Raw genomic sequence first — 18,706 nt, 5'->3', positions numbered from 1 at the left:
GTAAGGTTTGGGTATATGAAAAAAACCCATAAATATTCGGCCGTTTCTCAATCTGAAGGCTGCAGCCTCCGGAGGTCGCATTTGCAGGCTGCATACTTCATCAAGCTTGGTTTATTTCAGTTAACTGAGCATTACATTCGCAAGTCATAAGCATATTACAACAATAAACGATTTACTAAAAATAATAGTCAATTTTATAATTGTTAATATTGTGAAATAAGACAGGCTTGATGACGTAGGCAGCCTGCAAATCCGACCTTTGGAGGCTGCAGCCGTCGGATTGAGAAACGACCTCAGCCTTTATTATGAATGAAAACAGCGCTCAACCGGCGAGACTTTAAGAGATTTTGACCGTAGCTGTATTCATAGCCACAACCATTGAATCAATGATCACTAGGCATCAGTACTACAAATAATATAATAATAATAATTAATAAACGTTTTATTAGCATAAATATATTTACAAAGAAAGGCACAGTGACAATCAATATATGTTTATATAATACAGTTTAATATGCGTGTGTGTGTGTGTGTGTGTGTGTGTGTGTGTGTGTGTGTGCGTGCGTGCGTGCGTGCGTGCGTGCGTCCGTGCGTCCGTGTGCGTGTGTGTGCGTGTGAGCGTCAAGTTTAATTGATTTTCATTTAAAATAATTATTTTTTTAATAGAAGTGTCACTTTCACTACTTCCTTTCCATGCCATAGCAACCATTGTTGAGCACCCTAGCAACCAGAATCCAAACAGTTATATTTTCAAATACGAATGTCATAGAGACATGGCATGGGGGCTGATTTATGTCACTCAAACTGGCAAGCAGCCTATGAAGTATCATTATTGGGCACTGCCAAGCTACTCCCTAGCAACCAAAGACAGTACCCTAGCAACGATCCCATAGACTGCCATTTTAAAATGGCTAGATGGATATATTTACAGCACAGTGTCATAAGCTGTGTCCCAATTCAAGGGCTGCAACCTTATAAGCATGCGACCTTGAAAGGTGAGTACTCAGTCATTCAAGGTGGCAGCCTCAGAAATTGCGAAGAGGACTGAAATGAGATGGTCAGAGGACCCATAATTGGTGTCGCCTGCTGCACGTGTTTCTGACTTATTAAGTTAAATATGCAATAAGAAAAGACAAAGGGGTTGGACTGTTTTACTTGTGGCTTGGAGTATAATCACTAGTGGATGCCAATTTTCTCCCTAGCAACCAAATACAGTACCCTAGCAACAGAATTAACAAGCCTTATATCTCCGCATCAGAACATCGTAGAGACACAGGGGTTGGACCGTTTTAGTTTTGATTCGACGTGTAATCACTACTGGATGCCAATTTTCTCCCTAGCAACCAAATACAGTACCCTAGCAACGTAATAAATAGAGCCTTATATCTCTGCATCAGAACATCATAGAGACATGGGGGTTGGGTCTTTTAATCATGTTAGCTTCATGCTAGCATCATGTTAAATCATGCTAGCTTCAAGTTAAATCATGCTAGCTTCATGCTAAAACAGGATAATTTCATGCTAAATCATGCTAGCGTCATGTTTAATCGTGTTAACTTCGTTAAATCATGATTGCTTCAGACTAAAACATGTTAACAGCCAGGTAGACTACTAAACTAAACTTATTTCATTTTTCTGTCAATCTGTTTTATACGTTCAGGCCAGGCTTTGTCAAGCCAACATAAAGTTTGTCTCCAAACTTTTCTATCTAGTTAGTGGTGCTTGCATTTATGCAAGGCATCACTATAGCCTCTGTGCACAAGCGAAGTGACGAACTTCCGCTGTCGCCTGAAGTCGGCATATCTGTTTCCGGTGTACTGGCGCGTCGCCCAAAATGTCTGTTTTTACTCGATGTCTCCAGGATCTTCCGAAAATACGCGTCAGCGATGTACATCGCATTGTTGATGCCTGGTCCCCTGCTCCGACAAGCAAGAGGGACAAGGGCTTTAAACTCTACATATCGAGTTATTTGCACAACTATGAGGGTAAGTATTTTAATCGTATGTGGTGTGACAGCAGATAGCGGCTAAGCTAGTTAACAGTTAGCGATGTGTTCATTTTTATTGTAACGTTAGTACAGAAGCTTGTTTTTCCTAATTTAAACCCAGACTGATCGTTATTTTTTGTGATAATTGTAAAATCAATTGTATTAACTTGCTTTCCTCTCAGTTTCTAATAAAGATCAGAGCACAGGTGAAGTCACTGTCAGGGCATTGTGCTACAGGTCCATGAAGAAAGCAGAGAAACCTCACAGTTTGAGTGTATGGTGCAGCTAACTTTAGATAAGACAGCAGTTATAGGCTTGTTCATTTAGTAGCCCGGTGTTCGTGATGTTCCTGGGGATTTAGCAAAGGTAATTCTTGTTTATTATAACTCTTGAGTACGTAATGAAACGAATGGCTAAAATTGACAGGTGAGTGTACCTTGCAGGTCCCCATTCGGGTTACTGTATGCGTTCTTGTTCATGTTATAAGCTTGTTACTTATTATAACCCGGTGTTCCTTGTTCCTGGGGACTCGGCTATGGTTAATCATGTGTAATGTAACTCAAATCTAATGAAAACAGTTATTGTAGGCAGGTAAGTTTCCATAGCTGGTCCCCTCCGGGTAAAATGCGTTCTTCCTATTCAAGTTTTCAACTCAGTCATTCGTTTAAGATTCAGTCTTGTGTTATAGGTATCAGGTTATAATGTTTCAAATAAACGATTATAGATTTTGATCTAATGCAGTTGGCATATTATACAGCATAATCTAATCCAATCTATTTGGATCTGTTTATATAGAATATCTATATAACATCTATATAACAAGATTATGTCCTAACAAATGGTCAAACAGTGATAAACAAGACTATGTCTCAAACCAATTAGTAAACAGTGATGAACAAGACTATGTCCTAAACAAATGATTAAACAGTAAACAAGCTATGATAATTAAGTATTTAATATGACATTTTACTTCTGCAGGTGGTACTGAAAGATTCAATTCCTGTGGAGCTTGTGCAACACAGCTGCACATGTGTTGCTGGAGCAGCATTATGCAACCACTGCGTTGCTTTGCTGTTTCAGTCAGCACATTACTCGGAACTGAATGTGCCAGTTGTGCCTCCTGTGCTAAGCTGTACTGAAGGGGAACAGCAGTGGCACAAGCCCAGAACTTTGGTAAGTTTGCACTGTTTTTATAGACCTGTTCACTATATTTTCTAAACTACTTCTAACTGTATCCTGAATAACTTTATAGGGCATAAAGCCAGGCCCTGTTGAAAAGATGGCTGTGCTGTCGGCTAAACCAAAGCGTAGAGCAACAACCGAGGGTGTAAGGTAAATGTTGAATATTGTAGATTATTTATTACAATTTATACCACAGATCTGTTGAACATTATCTGTTATCAAATGTCTTAAAAATAGTCACCAGAGCAACGTTTGTGGTACCCGTGGTATAAGCTGAATAATTGACTCCGGTTCTTTGAATTATTAGAAAATAATGCATATCTAAGGTGGTAATGCGACACAACGCGAAGTGCCGTTACACCGCGGGAGTGCATTACTGTTTACTGTATGAAGTGAAATATCTGTGGACATGCCACTTCCCAAGTTTTATGTTCTACACAGGAGCACACTCTACAAAGGTCTGACTGGGGATTTGCCTGATCTGTCCGTCCTTCAGGTGAGTAGGGCTATAACAATAGCAAATATCACTGTACAGTATGATTAACCAAAATCTGTATACCAATATTTTCTGGTTTTCTTTTTCCTCCCCTTTTAATTAAATGTACTATGGCCCATCAATTATACAAACAAATATTCTGCTTCAAAGAAAAAAACCTAAAATTGAATTTAAATCAATAGGATAATAACCTCATTAGGGTGTTCTCACTTGATTATAGACTTCATAAGGGTGTTCTCATATCATTATGGACTTGTATGCCATGCATAATGTTCTGTGGATAGTAATTTACTCGAAATTTTAAAGATACTGCTCATTATGTTTTTATAGTATTATTATTATATTTAGTGTATTGCTAATCTATATATTGTTACTTCCAAGGTGACAGAGGTTTTCAAAGATTTCTCTAAAGATGACACACCGATGATCTGCAGCTTGGGCATCAGCTCTGAAATTCCCCTGGTCGACTCCACCCTTGGCAAGGTTCAAGCCGGTAGTCCCTTGTCCTACCAACAACCTGCAATAGCAAAGCGAAACCCCTCCTTCCATGCTGCCCCACCACAACCATCTGTGCCTCTTGAGAATTACCGCTTACAGCCATCCAGTTGTATGTTTGTCTGCACTCAACCACAACAGCTTCACCTTAGGAGTCTGGAGGTCACCTGGGACATGGCACACCAATATGAATGTGCCACCAGACACCAAAGCACATGTACTGAATGGCATCAGCTGAGGCGGCATAGACTGACTGCCTCACGATTCAGAGAGATCTGCCAGGTCCGGGAAAAGACTGAAGAAGGTCTGGCTACCCGGATACTGCAAGGGACCCGTCAGACAGCGGCTATGAAAAGGGGGCTTGAATTAGAGGCGGATGCTATCTGGGAATATTGCCAAATTAAAAGGGTCAACCACTACCCCTGTGGTTTGGTCATTCACCCTGATGCTCCTTGGCTGGGGGCGTCTCCAGACGGGATCATCTTTGACCCTTCAGAGCCATGTCCATTTGGGCTGGTTGAGATGAAGTGTCCGAACGTCAAAAGCTACGTAGACTGTCCATATTTGAAAATGGAGTCAGGCAAATTGGAGATAAAAAAAACCCATGCTTATTACTGGCAAGTGCAGGGCCAGATGCTAATTACGGGAATGGATTGGTGTGATTTTGTGGTTTCGGCTGAGGATGACATACTCATCCAGAGAGTTTACAGAGACAGTGATGTTTTGGATGCAATCAGAGAAAATGTAGACAGGTTTTATTTTTATGTCTACATACAGAAATGTGTAATGCCTAATGTCTAATATTTCAACAGTATGTTTTTGTAGTGTTTCCAATTAAAAGTTTTATGTTATGTATGAAATGTGAAAGGTAAATGTTTTTATGATTAAGCGCAATAAAAGTATTTTAACACTTAAACACTACCATTGTACTCAATAGAAGGCAGATGTTGCTGGCACTACAAGTGCCTCTTTGACAACTTTAAACTGCAAATTATTACATGACCATGCCTGTGATTTTAGATTTTTTTTATTGTGTTGCACTTTCAAGTTCTCACAATTGATGAAAATATTTACAAACTGTATCGGAGAGACAATTTACAAAGTGATAATTTATTCTAATGAATACTGTATATTGAACACAAAAACTGTTAAAGGGATAGCTCAACCAAAAATGAAAATTCTGTCATCATTTACTCACCCTCATGTTGTAACAAACTTGTATGAATTTCTTTGTTTTGATGAACACAAAGGAAGATAATTTGAGAAATGTTTGTAATCAAACCGTTTGTGGACCCCATTTACTTCCATAGTATAGTGTTCATCAAAACAAAGAAATTTATGCGAGGTTGTAACAACATGAGAATGAGTGAATAATGACAGAATTCTTGTTTTTTGGTGAACTATCCCTTTAATATTGATCTCTTTGGATGAACATATGGCTACAGTTTAGGGATGTGAGATAATTTGCATGTGATAGTCATTGCGCATCTCTTCAGTGAAGCCGGTTTACTACTAATCAAGGAACCGCAATGACCATCGCATGCAAATTAACGCACATTCCTACTACAGTTTTTCACTTCATAATCTCCATTTCTTGACCAGAGGTCCATTTTGGTAGTTTGAAAGGAGACAAGCGACTGTGAAGATTTGGTTAATGCTCCCTGCAATGGAGAGAGGGATGGTGGTATCAAACAGTTTATTCTCTTTTACTCTTCTAATTAACCTTTCAATGTGCACCCTCAAACGGGCAATGGACTGGGTCTTCAGAACCTCCCCCTGTGACATTTGGGCCCTCTTGGAGAGGAAGGCAGGACGATGAACAGGCCCAGGTACAAGGCCTTCAACCAAGAATCCTTTGTCCACCATAATGGCCATGTCAGGTGTTAAGAGTGATGTAATCCCTGACTGACGAAACACCTCCCTGTCACTCATGGAACCCTCAAAGAGTGCTGACACGAAAGTCAGGGCTCCGTGAGGGGACATGCCCACCATAGCCTTAAAGGTGCAGTGGGACTTGTAGTTGGAAAAAACTTCACTCTGAAGGAGAAGGGATGAAGGTGTTTGACACCGTAGCTCTGTACAATCAAGCACTACTTGTGTATTGCTGTAGCTGCCATCAAAGTCGTGTGGAAGACTAGCCTTCACAGCTGCAGGAGACATCCATATGCAAACCGAGCCCAGTAAGCAGTAGAGGAAGTTGGCCCAGGTCACAATGATTCGGCTGACTGTTGCTCTGTGGATATTGAATCTATGACCCAACTCCCTCTGGGTACAGCCAGTGGACAGGTATGTGAGAAAAAGGAATAGCTCATCTATCGGCAGCAGTTTCTGGGGGGAGATGAGTTTAATGTGATGAGTAGGGGTGTAATACAATACCACAATACAAAATTTCAACAACATAAATCATGGATAGTGAATATCTGTTTTGATCACCCAAAATTAAAATGAATGTGTTAAAGATAAAATCCAGTTTAAAAAGTTTTACTGTCAGTACTACATTAAACTACAATATATAATGGTGAATATAATAATAATGCAATAGGGGAATATGTTAAGTTGCAATAATATTGTATTGTGAGTTCAGTATCTCATATGTATTGAATCGTGAAATGAGGTTATAATTACACCCTTATTATTAGTGTCAGTTCAAAACCATCCTTTTCGTGTGTGTGTGTGTGTGTCTGACAGAAAAGAAAACTTACAGTTGGTCTGGTTAAAGGGCTTTCAGTTGTTGTGGTAGTGGCATAGTTTTTATTTGCCCTGGTGACCCTAACCATTTTTGCTGTTGCTGCCTCGATCAGGTGCCAGAACGCCATCAGATGCTCGTATGAGGGGAATCTAAAATACAGTATTACAATTAGTTAAAAGGGCTGAGGAAAAAATAATTACTTGGTCAGTTAGTTATTTAGTAAACAGGTATGAGAAGATGATGATATTACAACTATCTTACCTGGTGTAAAATCTAATGTCTTCAGGAGACGAGGCAAACCGTTTAAGTCCAAAGGAGTGTTGAAGATGAAATGTTTGAAGCTGTTCTCTGAGCGTCTCGATTTCCCTCAACGCATCTTCATATCGCTCCCGGTCCACACATACAGTACGACTGGCCCCGTAGTCGTGGTCCACAACCATCGGGACCATGACTGGTTGCTCGATGTCTTCATCAGGCCCCGGCATGTCCGGTTCTGGACTCGGTGGTCGAGATCGGCGCTCCCAAACACCGGCCCGTGACACCTTAGTGTAGTTATTCCACTCAAATAACGACGGGACACAGCCTACTGCTAAAACCCGTCTACCCCTAGCAGTAGTGTGGATGTCATTCTCGTGAAAATGTCGACTGCATACCTTAGTGTGGGGGGTCACCGTAAATCGTGCCCTCCTTATTTTGTGCAGCCACTGCGCACGAAGGTTGGTGTCTTTCGGGAAACAGTGGAAGCTCAAATGGGTGTTATATCGACTTGAAGCAGAGCAAAGTGGCACACAGCAGTGCTCCTTAGATCCACCTACAGCTCTTAGAAACTTAGATGCGTCACGCACATTATATCTTTTTTTTCGTACAACAGCAGCACTCATCTTGTTTGTTTATAGCGGATGCGGATGAAGACGAAGTAAACCGGAAACCGATATGCCGCCTTCTGACAATAGCGGAAGTTCGTCACTACGCTTGTGCACGGAGCCTATTACTATTCCTCAGGGATATTATTAGTGGTGCTTGCATTTATGCAAGGCATCACTATTATTATTGCTCATACTTATTATTTATTTATTTATTATTCTTATATCTGGACACTTTTTCGGCGCGTAACTCGTCCCGCACGGTTTGTCGTAGACCAATGAAACAGTGCTCAAAACGACCGGCTAATTGAGGACACGTCTGCTATGACTTTTATAAGCGATCGGGTGCAAGGTTTTCGAAAGGGGGGCGAAAAACCACCCAAAAAATCCCATTGACTTAACATTACGCCCAACTTTGATGGGTCATAGCTCCGCTCAAGGATTTTGTAGAAACATGTGGGTTACAACATTTGAAGAGGGTGGTAGACTCTGTAACAACATGGATCACAATGGGGTGTAAGTTGTACCCCTGGGGTGTAAGCGACACCCGAAAATTCCCATTGACTTATAATGGGGCAGGAAACATGCCCATATAAGGGAATAAAACAGTTCCAGATGAGATATCTTTGCTTTACAGTGTCGTAGAGATAAGTGGGTGGGCTCATTTTACTCGGGCATCCAATCGGTCTCTTAGGATCATCCCAGAGCTATTAAGCCACGCCCCTAGCAACAATTTTGGGCACCCTAGCAACATCTCCCATAGACTGCCATTATAAAATGCCCAGATGGATATCTTTGCGCCACAGTGTCATAGAGACATGGGGGTGGGCTCATTTTACTCAGACATCCAATCAGTGTCTCAAGATCCTTACATAGGTATTAAGCCACGCCCCTAGCAACCACTTATGAGCACCCTAGCAACATAAAATTCAAACAGTTATATCTCGGCATCAGAACATCGTAGAGACACGAGGGTTGGACCGTTTTACTTGTGACTAGGGGTGTAACAATTGGGCACATCATTGGCCACTCCCAAGCCACGACCCTAGCAACCAAATTTGAGCACCCTAGCAACCGAATAAACAAAGCCTTATATCTCCGCATCAGAACATCGTAGAGACACGGGGTTTGGACCGTTTTACTTGTTTCTCGGAGTGTAATCACTGGGCACATCATTGGCCACTCCCAAGCCACGCCCCTAGCAACCAAATACAGTACCCTAGCAACAGAGTAAACAAAGCCTTATATCTCCGCATCAGAACATCGTAGAGACACGGGGGTTGGACCGTTTTACTTGTGACTCGGAGTGTAATCACTGGGCACATCATTGGCCACTCCCAAGCCACGCCCCTAGCAACCAAATACAGTGCCCTAGCAACAGAGTAAACAAAGCCTTATATCTCCGCATCAGAACATCGTAGAGACACGGGGGTTGGACCGTTTTACTTGTGACTCAGAGTGTAATCACTGGGCTCATCATTGGCCACTCCCAAGCCACGCCCCTAGCAACCAAATACAGTACCCTAGCAACAGAGTAAACAAAGCCTTATATCTCCGCATCAGAACATCGTAGAGACATGGGGGTTGGACCGTTTGACTCATGACTCGGAGGGTAATCACTAGTGGATGCCATTTTTTTCCCTAGCAACCAAATACAGTACCCTAGCAACAGAGTAAACAAAGCCTTATATCTCCGCATCAGAACATCGTAGAGACATGGGGTTTGGACCGTTTGACTCGTGACTCGGAGGGTAATCACTAGTGGATCCCATTTTTTTCCCTAGCAACCAAATACAGTACCCTAGCAACAGAGTAAACAAAGCCTTATATCTCCGCATCAGAACATCGTAGAGACACGGGGGTTGGACCGTTTGACTCATGACTCGGAGGGTAATCACTAGTGGATGCCATTTTTTTCCCTAGCAACCAAATACAGTACCCTAGCAACAGAGTAAACAAAGCCTTATATCTCCGCATCAGAACATCGTAGAGACACGGGGGTTGGACCGTTTGACTCATGACTCGGAGGGTAATCACTAGTGGATCCCATTTTTTTCCCTAGCAACCAAATACAGTACCCTAGCAACAGAGTAAACAAAGCCTTATATATCCGCATCAGAACATCGTAGAGACACGGGGGTTGGACCGTTTGACTCATGACTCGGAGGGTAATCACTAGTGGATGCCATTTTTTTCCCTAGCAACCAAATACAGTACCCTAGCAACAGAGTAAACAAAGCCTTATATCTCCGCATCAGAACATCGTAGAGACACGGGGGTTGGACCGTTTGACTCGTGACTCGGAGGGTAATCACTAGTGGATGCCATTTTTTTCCCTAGCAACCAAATACAGTACCCTAGCAACAGAGTAAACAAAGCCTTATATCTCCGCATCAGAACATCGTAAAGACACGGGGTTTGGACCATTTGACTCGTGACTCGGAGGGTAATCACTAGTGGATGCCATTTTTTCCCCTAGCAACCAAATACAGTACCCTAGCAACAGAGTAAACAAAGCCTTATATCTCCGCATCAGAACATCGTAGAGACACGGGGGTTGGATCGTTTGACTCGTGACTCGGAGGGTAATCACTAGTGGATGCCATTTTTTTCCTTAGCAACCAAATACAGTACCCTAGCAACAGAGTAAACAAAGCCTTATATCTCCGCATCAGAACATCGTAGAGACACGGGGGTTGGACCGTTTGACTCATGACTCGAAGGGTAATCACTAGTGGATGCCATTTTTTTCCCTAGCAACCAAATACAGTACCCTAGCAACAGAGTAAACAAAGCCTTATATCTCCGCATCAGAACATCGTAGAGACATGGGGTTTGGACCGTTTGACTCGTGACTCGGAGGGTAATCACTAGTGGATGCCATTTTTTCCCCTAGCAACCAAATACAGTACCCTAGCAACAGAGTAAACAAAGCCTTATATCTCCGCATCAGAACATCGTAGAGACACGGGGGTTGGATCGTTTGACTCGTGACTCGGAGGGTAATCACTAGTGGATGCCATTTTTTCCCTTAGCAACCAAATACAGTACCCTAGCAACAGAGTAAACAAAGCCTTATATCTCCACATCAGAACATCGTAGAGACACGGGGGTTGGACCGTTTGACTCATGACTCTGAGGGTAATCACTAGTGGATGCCATTTTTTTCCCTAGCAACCAAATACAGTACCCTAGCAACAGAGTAAACAAAGCCTTATATCTCCGCATCAGAACATCGTAGAGACACGGGGGTTGGACCGTTTGACTCATGACTCGGAGGGTAATCACTAGTGGATGCCATTTTTTTCCCTAGCAACCAAATACAGTACCCTAGCAACAGAGTAAACAAAGCCTTATATCTCCGCATCAGAACATCGTAGAGACATGGGGTTTGGACAGTTTGACTCGTGACTCGGAGTGTAATCACTAGTGGATGCCAATTTTTTCCCTAGCAACCAAATACAGTACCCTAGCAACAGAGTAAACAAAGCCTTATATCTCTGCATCAGAACATCGTAGAGACACAGGGGTTGGACCGTTTTACTTTTGGCTTGGAGTATAATCATAAATTATCCCCTGAAATTTGCCACGGCAAGCACCACTCACATTTTCTTCAGGAAATGTACCTATCTAGTTATATTTTATTCTTACATCTGCACGTTTTTTCGGCACCTAACTCGTCCCGCACGGTTTGTCGTAGACCCATGAAAGAGGGCTCAAATCGACCGGCTTATTGAGGAGAGGTGTGCTATGACTTTTAGAAGCGATCGGGTGCAGGATTTCCGAAAGGGGGGCGAAAAACCACCCGAAAAATCCCATTGACTTAACATTGCGCCCAACTTTGACGAGTCATAGCTCCGCTCGAGGATTTTGTAGAAACATGTGGGTTACAACATTTGAAGAGGGTGGTAGACTCTGTAAGAACATACATCACATTGGGGTGTAAGTTGTACCCCTGGGGTGTAAGAGGCGCCCAAAAGTGCCCCAATGAAAAGTCAATGGGGGAAAATCCCATAGACTTAACATTGCAAAAACTTTGACGGGTCATAGGTACGAGCGAGGATTTTGTAAAAACATGTGGGTTACATTATTTGAAGACGGTGGTAGACTCTGTAAGAACATGGATCACAATGGGGTGTAAGTTGTACCCCTGGGGTGTAGAAGGCACCCGAATTTTCCCATTGACTTATAATGGGGCAGGAAACATGCCCATATAAGGGAATAAAAAAGTTCCAGATGGGATATCTTTGATTTACAATGTCGTAAAGACAAGGGGGTGGGCTCATTTTACTCAGACATCCAATCAGTCTATCAGGATATTCCCAAAGCTTTTAAGCCACGCCCCTAGCAACCACTTTTGAGCACCCTAGCAACATAAAATTCAAACAGTTATATCTCCGCATCAGAACATCGTAGAGACACGGGGGTTGGACCGTTTGACTCCTGACTTAGAGTGTAATCATTATGGGATGCCAATTTTTTCCCTAGCAACCAAATACAGTACCCTAGCAACAGAGTAAACAAAGCCTTATATCTCCGCATCAGAACATCGTAGAGACACGGGGGTTGGACCGTTTGACTCCTGACTTAGAGTGTAATCATTATGGGATGCCAATTTTTTCCCTAGCAACCAAATACAGTACCCTAGCAACAGAGTAAACAAAGCCTTATATCTCCGCACCAGAACATCGTAGAGACACTGGGCTTGGACCGTTTGACTAGTGACTCAGAGTGTAATCATTATGGGATGCCAATTTTTTCCTTAGCAACCAAATACAGTACCCTAGCAACAGAGTAAACAAAGCCTTATATCTCCGCATCAGAACATCGTAGAGACACGGGGGTTGGACCGTTTTACTTGTGACTCGGAGTGTAATCACTGGGCACATCATTGGCCACTCCCAAGCCACGCCCCTAGCAACCAAATACAGTACCCTAGCAACAGAGTAAACAAAGCCTTATATCTCCGCATCAGAACATCGTAGAGACATGGGGTTTGGACCGTTTGACTCATGACTCGGAGGGTAATCACTAGTGGATGCATTTTTTTTCCCTAGCAACCAAATACAGTACCCTAGCAACAGAGTAAACAAAGCCTTATATCTCCGCATCAGAACATCGTAGAGACACGGGGGTTGGACCGTTTGACTCATGACTCGGAGGGTAATCACTAGTGGATGCCAATTTTCCCTAGCAACCAAATACAGTACCCTAGCAACAGAGTAAACAAAGCCTTATATCTCCGCATCAGAACATCGTAGAGACACGTGGGTTGGACCGTTTGACTCATGACTCGGAGGGTAATCACTAGTGGATGCCAATTTTCCCTAGCAACCAAATACAGTACCCTAGCAACAGAGTAAACAAAGCCTTATATCTCCGCATCAGAACATCGTAGAGACACGGGGGTTGGACCGTTTGACTCATGACTCGGAGGGTAATCACTAGTGGATGCATTTTTTTCCCTAGCAACCAAATACAGTACCCTAGCAACAGAGTAAACAAAGCCTTATATCTCCGCATCAGAACATCGTAGAGACATGGGGTTTGGACCGTTTGACTCATGACTCGGAGGGTAATCACTAGTGGATGCCATTTTTTTCCCTAGCAACCAAATACAGTACCCTAGCAACAGAGTAAACAAAGCCTTATATCTCCGCATCAGAACATCGTAGAGACATGGGGTTTGGACCGTTTGACTCGTGACTCGGAGGGTAATCACTAGTGGATGCCATTTTTTTCCCTAGCAACCAAATACAGTACCCTAGCAACAGAGTAAACAAAGCCTTATATCTCCGCATCAGAACATCGTAGAGACACGGGGGTTGGACCGTTTGACTCGTATCTCGGAGTGTAAACACTAGTGGATGCCAATTTTTTCCTTAGCAACCAAATACAGTACCCTAGCAACAGAGTAAACAAAGCCTTATATCTCCGCATCAGAACATCGTAGAGACAGGGGGGTTGGACCGTTTGACTCATGACTCGGAGGGTAATCACTAGTGGATGCCAATTTTCTCCCTAGCAACCAAATACATTACCCTAGCAACAGAGTAAACAAAGCCTTTTATCTCCACATCAGAACATCGCAGAGACACGGGGGTTGGACCGTTTGACTCGTATCTCGGAGTGTAAACACTAGTGGATGCCAATTTTTTCCCTAGCAACCAAATACAGTACCCTAGCAACCGAATAAACAAAGCCTTATATTTTCGCATCAGAATATCGTAGAAACATGTGGGTTGAATTGTTTTACTTTTGGCTTGGAGTATAATCATATATTGTCCCCCGAAATTTGCCACGGCAAGCACCACTTCACATTTTCTTCAGGAAATGTACCTATCTAGTTATTATTATATTTTATTCTTATGTCTGCACACTTTTTCGGCGCGTAACTCGTCCCACACGGTTTGTCGTAGACACATGAATGAGGGCTCAAATTGACCGGTTTATTGAGGAGAGGTGTGCTATGACTTTTATAAGCGATCGGGTGCTGGATTTCCGAAAGGGGGGCGAAAAATCACCCAAAAAATCCCATTGACTTAACATTGGACCGAACTTTGACGGGTCATAGCTCCGCTCGAGGATTTTGTAGAAACATGTGGGTTCTAACATTTGAAAAGGGTGGTAGGCTCTGTAAGAACATACATCACATTGGGGTGTTAGTTGTACCCCTGGGGTGTAAGAGGCACCCGAAATATCCCATTGACTTATAATGGGGCAGGAAACATGCCCATATAAGGGAATAAAAAAGTTCCAGATGGAATATCTTCGCTTTACAATGTCGTAGAGACATGGGGGTGGGCTCATTTTACTCAGACATCCAATCAAATTATCAGGATAGTCCCAGAGCTATTAAGCCACGCCCCTAGCAACCACTTTTAAGCACCCTAGCAACATAAAATTCGAAGAGTTATATCTATGCATCAGAACATCGTAGAATAACGGGGGTTGGATCGTTTTACTCATGACTCGGAGGGTAATCACTGGCCGCATCATTGGCCACGCCCAAGCCACGCCCCTAGCAACCAAATTGGAGCACCCTAGCAACCGAATAAACAAATCCTTATTTCTCCGCATCAGAACATCGTAGAGACACGGGGGTTGGACCATTTTACTTGTGACTCAGAGCGTAATAACTTGCGACATCATTGGCCACTCTCAAGCCACGCCCCTAGCAACCAAATATGAGCACCCTAGCAACCGAATAAACAAAGCCTTATATCTCTGCATCAGAACATCATAGAATCACGGGGGTTGGACCGTTTTACTCGTGACTCGGAGGGTAATCACTGGCCGCATCATTGGCCACTCCCAAGCCACGCCCCTAGCAACCAAATTGGAGCACCCTAGCAACCAAATAAACAAACCCTTATTTCTCCGCATCAGAACATCGTAGAGACACGGGGGTTGGACCATTTTACTTGTGACTCAGAGCGTAATAACTTGCGACATCATTGGCCACTCCCAAGCCACGCCCCTAGCAACCAAATATAGTACCCTAGCAACAGAGTAAACAAAGCCTTATATCTCCGCATCAGAACATCGTAGAGACATGGGGTTTGGACCGTTTGACTCGTGACTCAGAGGGTAATCACTAGTGGATGCCATTTTTTTCCCTAGCAACCAAATACAGTACCCTAGCAACAGAGTAAACAAAGCCTTATATCTCCGCATCAGAACATCGTAGAGACACGGGGGTTGGACCATTTTACTTGTGACTCAGAGCGTAATAATTTGCGACATCATTGGCCACTCCCAAGCCACGCCCCTAGCAACCCAATATAGTACCCTAGCAACAGAGTAAACAAAGCCTTATATCTCCGCATCAGAACATCATAGAGACACGGGGTTTGGACCGTTTGACTCGTGACTCGGAGGGTAATCACTAGTGGATGCCATTTTTTTCCCTAGCAACCAAATACAGTACCCTAGCAACAGAGTAAACAAAGCCTTATATCTCTGCTTCAGAACATCGTAGAGACACGGGGGTTGGACCATTTTACTTGTGACTCGGCATGTAATCACTAGTGGGTGCCATTTTTTTCCCTAGCAACCAAATACAGTACCCTAGCAACAGAGTAAACAAAGCCTTATATCTCCACATCAGAACATCATAGAGACACAGGGTTTGGACCGTTTGACTCGTGACACGGAGGGTAATCACTAGTGGATGCCATTTTTTCCCCTAGCAACCAAATACAGTACCCTAGCAACAGAGTAAACAAATCCTTATATCTCTGCTTCAGAACATCGTAGAGACACGGGGGTTGGACCATTTTACTTTTGGCTTGGAGTATAATCATAAATTGTCCCCTGAAATTTGCCACGGCAAGCACCACTCACATTTTCTTCAGGAAATGTACCTATCTAGTTATTATTATTCTTTTTCTGGACACTTTTTCGGCGCGTAACTCGTCCCTCACGCTTTGTCGTAGACCCATAAATTAGGGCTCAAATCGACCGGCTTATTGAGGAGAGGTGTGCTATGACTTTTATAAGCGATCGGGGGCAGGATTTCCGAAAGGGGGGCGAAAAACCACCCGAAAAATCCCATTGACTTAACATTGCGCCCAACTTTGACGAGTCATAGCTCCGCTCGAGGATTTTGTTGAAACATGTGGGTTACAACATTTGAAGAGGGTGGTAGGCTCTGTAAGAACATGGATCACAATGGGGTGTAAGTTGTACCCCTGGGGTGTAAGAGGTGCCCAAAAGTGCCCCAATGAAAAGTCAATAGGCCAAAATCCCATAGACTTACCATTGCAAAAATTTTGACGGGTCATAGGTCCGAGCCAGGATTTCATAGAAACATGTGGGTTACTAAATTTGAAGAGGGTGCTAGACTCTGTCAGGACGTCCCCCACAATGGGGTGTAAGGTTACCATAGCAACCATTTTGGGCAACCTATACCATAGACTGCCATTATAAAATGCCCGGATGGATATCTTTGCACCACAGTGTCATAGAGACATGGGGGTGGGCTCATTTTACTCAGGCATCCAATCAGTCTCTCAGGATCCTTACAGACTTACTAAGCCACGCCCCTAGCAACCACTTTTGAGCACCCTAGCAACATAAAATACAAACAGTTATATCTCGGCATCAGAACATCGTAGAGACACGGGGGTTGGACCGTTTTACTTGTGACTAGGGGTGTAACAATTGGGCACATCATTGGCCACTCCCAAGCCACGCCCCTAGCAACCAAATTTGAGCACCCTAGCAACCGAATAAACAAAGCCTTATATCTCCGCATCAGAACATCGTAGAGACACGGGGTTTGGACCGTTTTACTTGTGACTCGGAGTGTAATCACTGGGCACATCATTGGCCACTCCCAAGCCACGCCCCTAGCAACCAAATACAGTACCCTAGCAACAGAGTAAACAAAGCCTTATATCTCCGCATCAGAACATCGTAGAGACACGGGGGTTGGACCGTTTTACTTGTGACTCGGAGTGTAATCACTGGGCACATAATTGGCCACTCCCAAGCCACGCCCCTAGCAACCAAATACAGTACCCTAGCAACAGAGTAAACAAAGCCTTATATCTCCGCATCAGAACATCGTAGAGACACGGGGGTTGGACCGTTTTACTTGTGACTCGGAGTGTAATCACTGGGCACATCATTGGCCACTCCCAAGCCACGCCCCTAGCAACCAAATACAGTACCCTAGCAACAGAGTAAACAAAGCCTTATATCTCCACATCAGAACATCGTAGAGACATGGGGGTTGGACCGTTTGACTCATGACTCGGAGGGTAATCACTAGTGGATGCCATTTTTTTCCCTAGCAACCAAATACAGTACCCTAGCAACAGAGTAAACAAAGCCTTATATCTCCACATCAGAACATCGTAGAGACATGGGGGTTGGACCGTTTGACTCGTGACTCGGAGGGTAATCACTAGTGGATGCAATTTTTTCCCTAGCAACCAAATACAGTACCCTAGCAACAGAGTAAACAAAGCCTTATATCTCCGCATCAGAACATCGTAGAGACATGGGGTTTGGACCGTTTGACTCGTGACTCGGAGGGTAATCACTAGTGGATGCAATTTTTTTCCCTAGCAACCAAATACAGTACCCTAGCAACAGAGTAAACAAACCCTTATATCTCCGCATCAGAACATCGCAGAGACACGGGGTTTGGACCGTTTGACTCGTATCTCGGAGTGTAATCACTAGTGGATGCCAATTTTTTCCCTAGCAACCAAATACAGTACCCTAGCAACAGAGTAAACAAAGCCTTATATCTCCGCATCAGAACATCGTAGAGACACGGGGGTTTGACCGTTTGACTCGTGACTCGGAGTGTAATCACTAGTGGATGCCAATTTTCTCCCTAGCAACCAAATACAGTACCCTAGCAACCGAATAAACAAAGCCTTATATCTTCGCATCAGAATATCGTAGAGATATGTGGGTTGAATTGTTTTACTTTTGGCTTGGAGTATAATCATATATTGTCCCCCGAAATTTGCCACGGCAAGCACCACTTCACATTTTCTTCAGGAAATGTACCTATCTAGTTATGTTGGCTTGACAAAGCCAACATACTGTTCTTCGATCTAAGCTTATTATTATTATTATTATTATTCTTCTGTTCATACTTTTTACCAATTGTAACTCCTCCTAGAGCTTTCAAGCTACACCCACAAAACTTTACAAAACTTTTAAGACTGGTCCGTAGATGGGTGCTATGACTTTTCTAACTGATGGGACCTACCAAATTCCTAAACGGGGCGCTCAAACACCCCAAATTTTCCATTGACTTAACATTGCGACAAACTTTGACGGGTCATAGCTGCAAGCGAGAAATTTGTAGAAACTTGTGGGTTACCACATTTGAAGAGGCTGGCAGACTGTGTAAGAACATACATCACATTGGGGTGTAAGTTTCACCCCTGGGGCGTAAGGACCACCCAAATTTCCCCATTGACTTATAATGGGGGAGGGAACATGCCCATATAAGGGAATAAAACCGT

The 18,706-nt window shown here is 43.3% G+C and overlaps 3 protein-coding genes across 3 annotated transcripts in view; 1 reads left to right on the top strand and 2 right to left on the bottom strand.

Annotated features, from left to right (window-relative positions):
* Positions 1-18,706, bottom strand: part of farp2 (FERM, RhoGEF and pleckstrin domain protein 2) — an 870,640-nt gene that overhangs the window by 190,098 nt on the left and 661,836 nt on the right.
* LOC135751906 (uncharacterized) lies at positions 1,785-5,063 on the top strand. The gene is made up of 5 exons (XM_065270191.2): positions 1,785-1,985; positions 2,966-3,160; positions 3,240-3,319; positions 3,611-3,665; positions 4,047-5,063. Exons 1-5 carry the CDS (start codon positions 1,887-1,889, stop codon positions 4,959-4,961), a joined length of 1,344 nt encoding a protein of 447 aa, XP_065126263.1. The 5' UTR covers positions 1,785-1,886; the 3' UTR covers positions 4,962-5,063.
* Positions 5,172-7,782, bottom strand: LOC135751896 (uncharacterized). The gene is made up of 3 exons (XM_065270189.1): positions 7,111-7,782; positions 6,863-6,998; positions 5,172-6,488 (listed from the first exon to the last, which is right to left on the bottom strand). The coding sequence occupies exons 1-3, from the start codon at positions 7,728-7,730 to the stop codon at positions 5,739-5,741; spliced, it is 1,506 nt and encodes a 501-aa protein (XP_065126261.1). The 5' UTR covers positions 7,731-7,782; the 3' UTR covers positions 5,172-5,738.

Source organism: Paramisgurnus dabryanus, chromosome 7 (assembly GCF_030506205.2).
Source record: "Paramisgurnus dabryanus chromosome 7, PD_genome_1.1, whole genome shotgun sequence".
In the NCBI taxonomy this organism is placed as follows: Eukaryota; Metazoa; Chordata; class Actinopteri; order Cypriniformes; family Cobitidae; genus Paramisgurnus; species Paramisgurnus dabryanus.
This window is presented reverse-complemented; position numbering and strand designations above follow the sequence as displayed.

Bases quoted from the DNA above. Each gene is read 5' to 3' on its own strand.
- LOC135751906 (XM_065270191.2), top strand. From the start codon at position 1,887: ATGTACATCGCATTGTTGATGCCTGGTCCCCTGCTCCGACAAGCAAGA. The intron at 3,320-3,610 runs GTAAATGTTGAA...TGTTCTACACAG, and splicing joins GCAACAACCGAGGGTGTAAG to GAGCACACTCTACAAAGGTC. The intron at 3,666-4,046 runs GTGAGTAGGGCT...GTTACTTCCAAG, and splicing joins CTGATCTGTCCGTCCTTCAG to GTGACAGAGGTTTTCAAAGA.
- LOC135751896 (XM_065270189.1), bottom strand. From the start codon at position 7,730: ATGAGTGCTGCTGTTGTACGAAAAAAAAGATATAATGTGCGTGACGCA. The intron at 6,999-7,110 runs GTAAGATAGTTG...ACTGTATTTTAG, and splicing joins GACATTAGATTTTACACCAG to ATTCCCCTCATACGAGCATC. The intron at 6,489-6,862 runs GTAAGTTTTCTT...ATCTCCCCCCAG, and splicing joins GCCCTTTAACCAGACCAACT to AAACTGCTGCCGATAGATGA.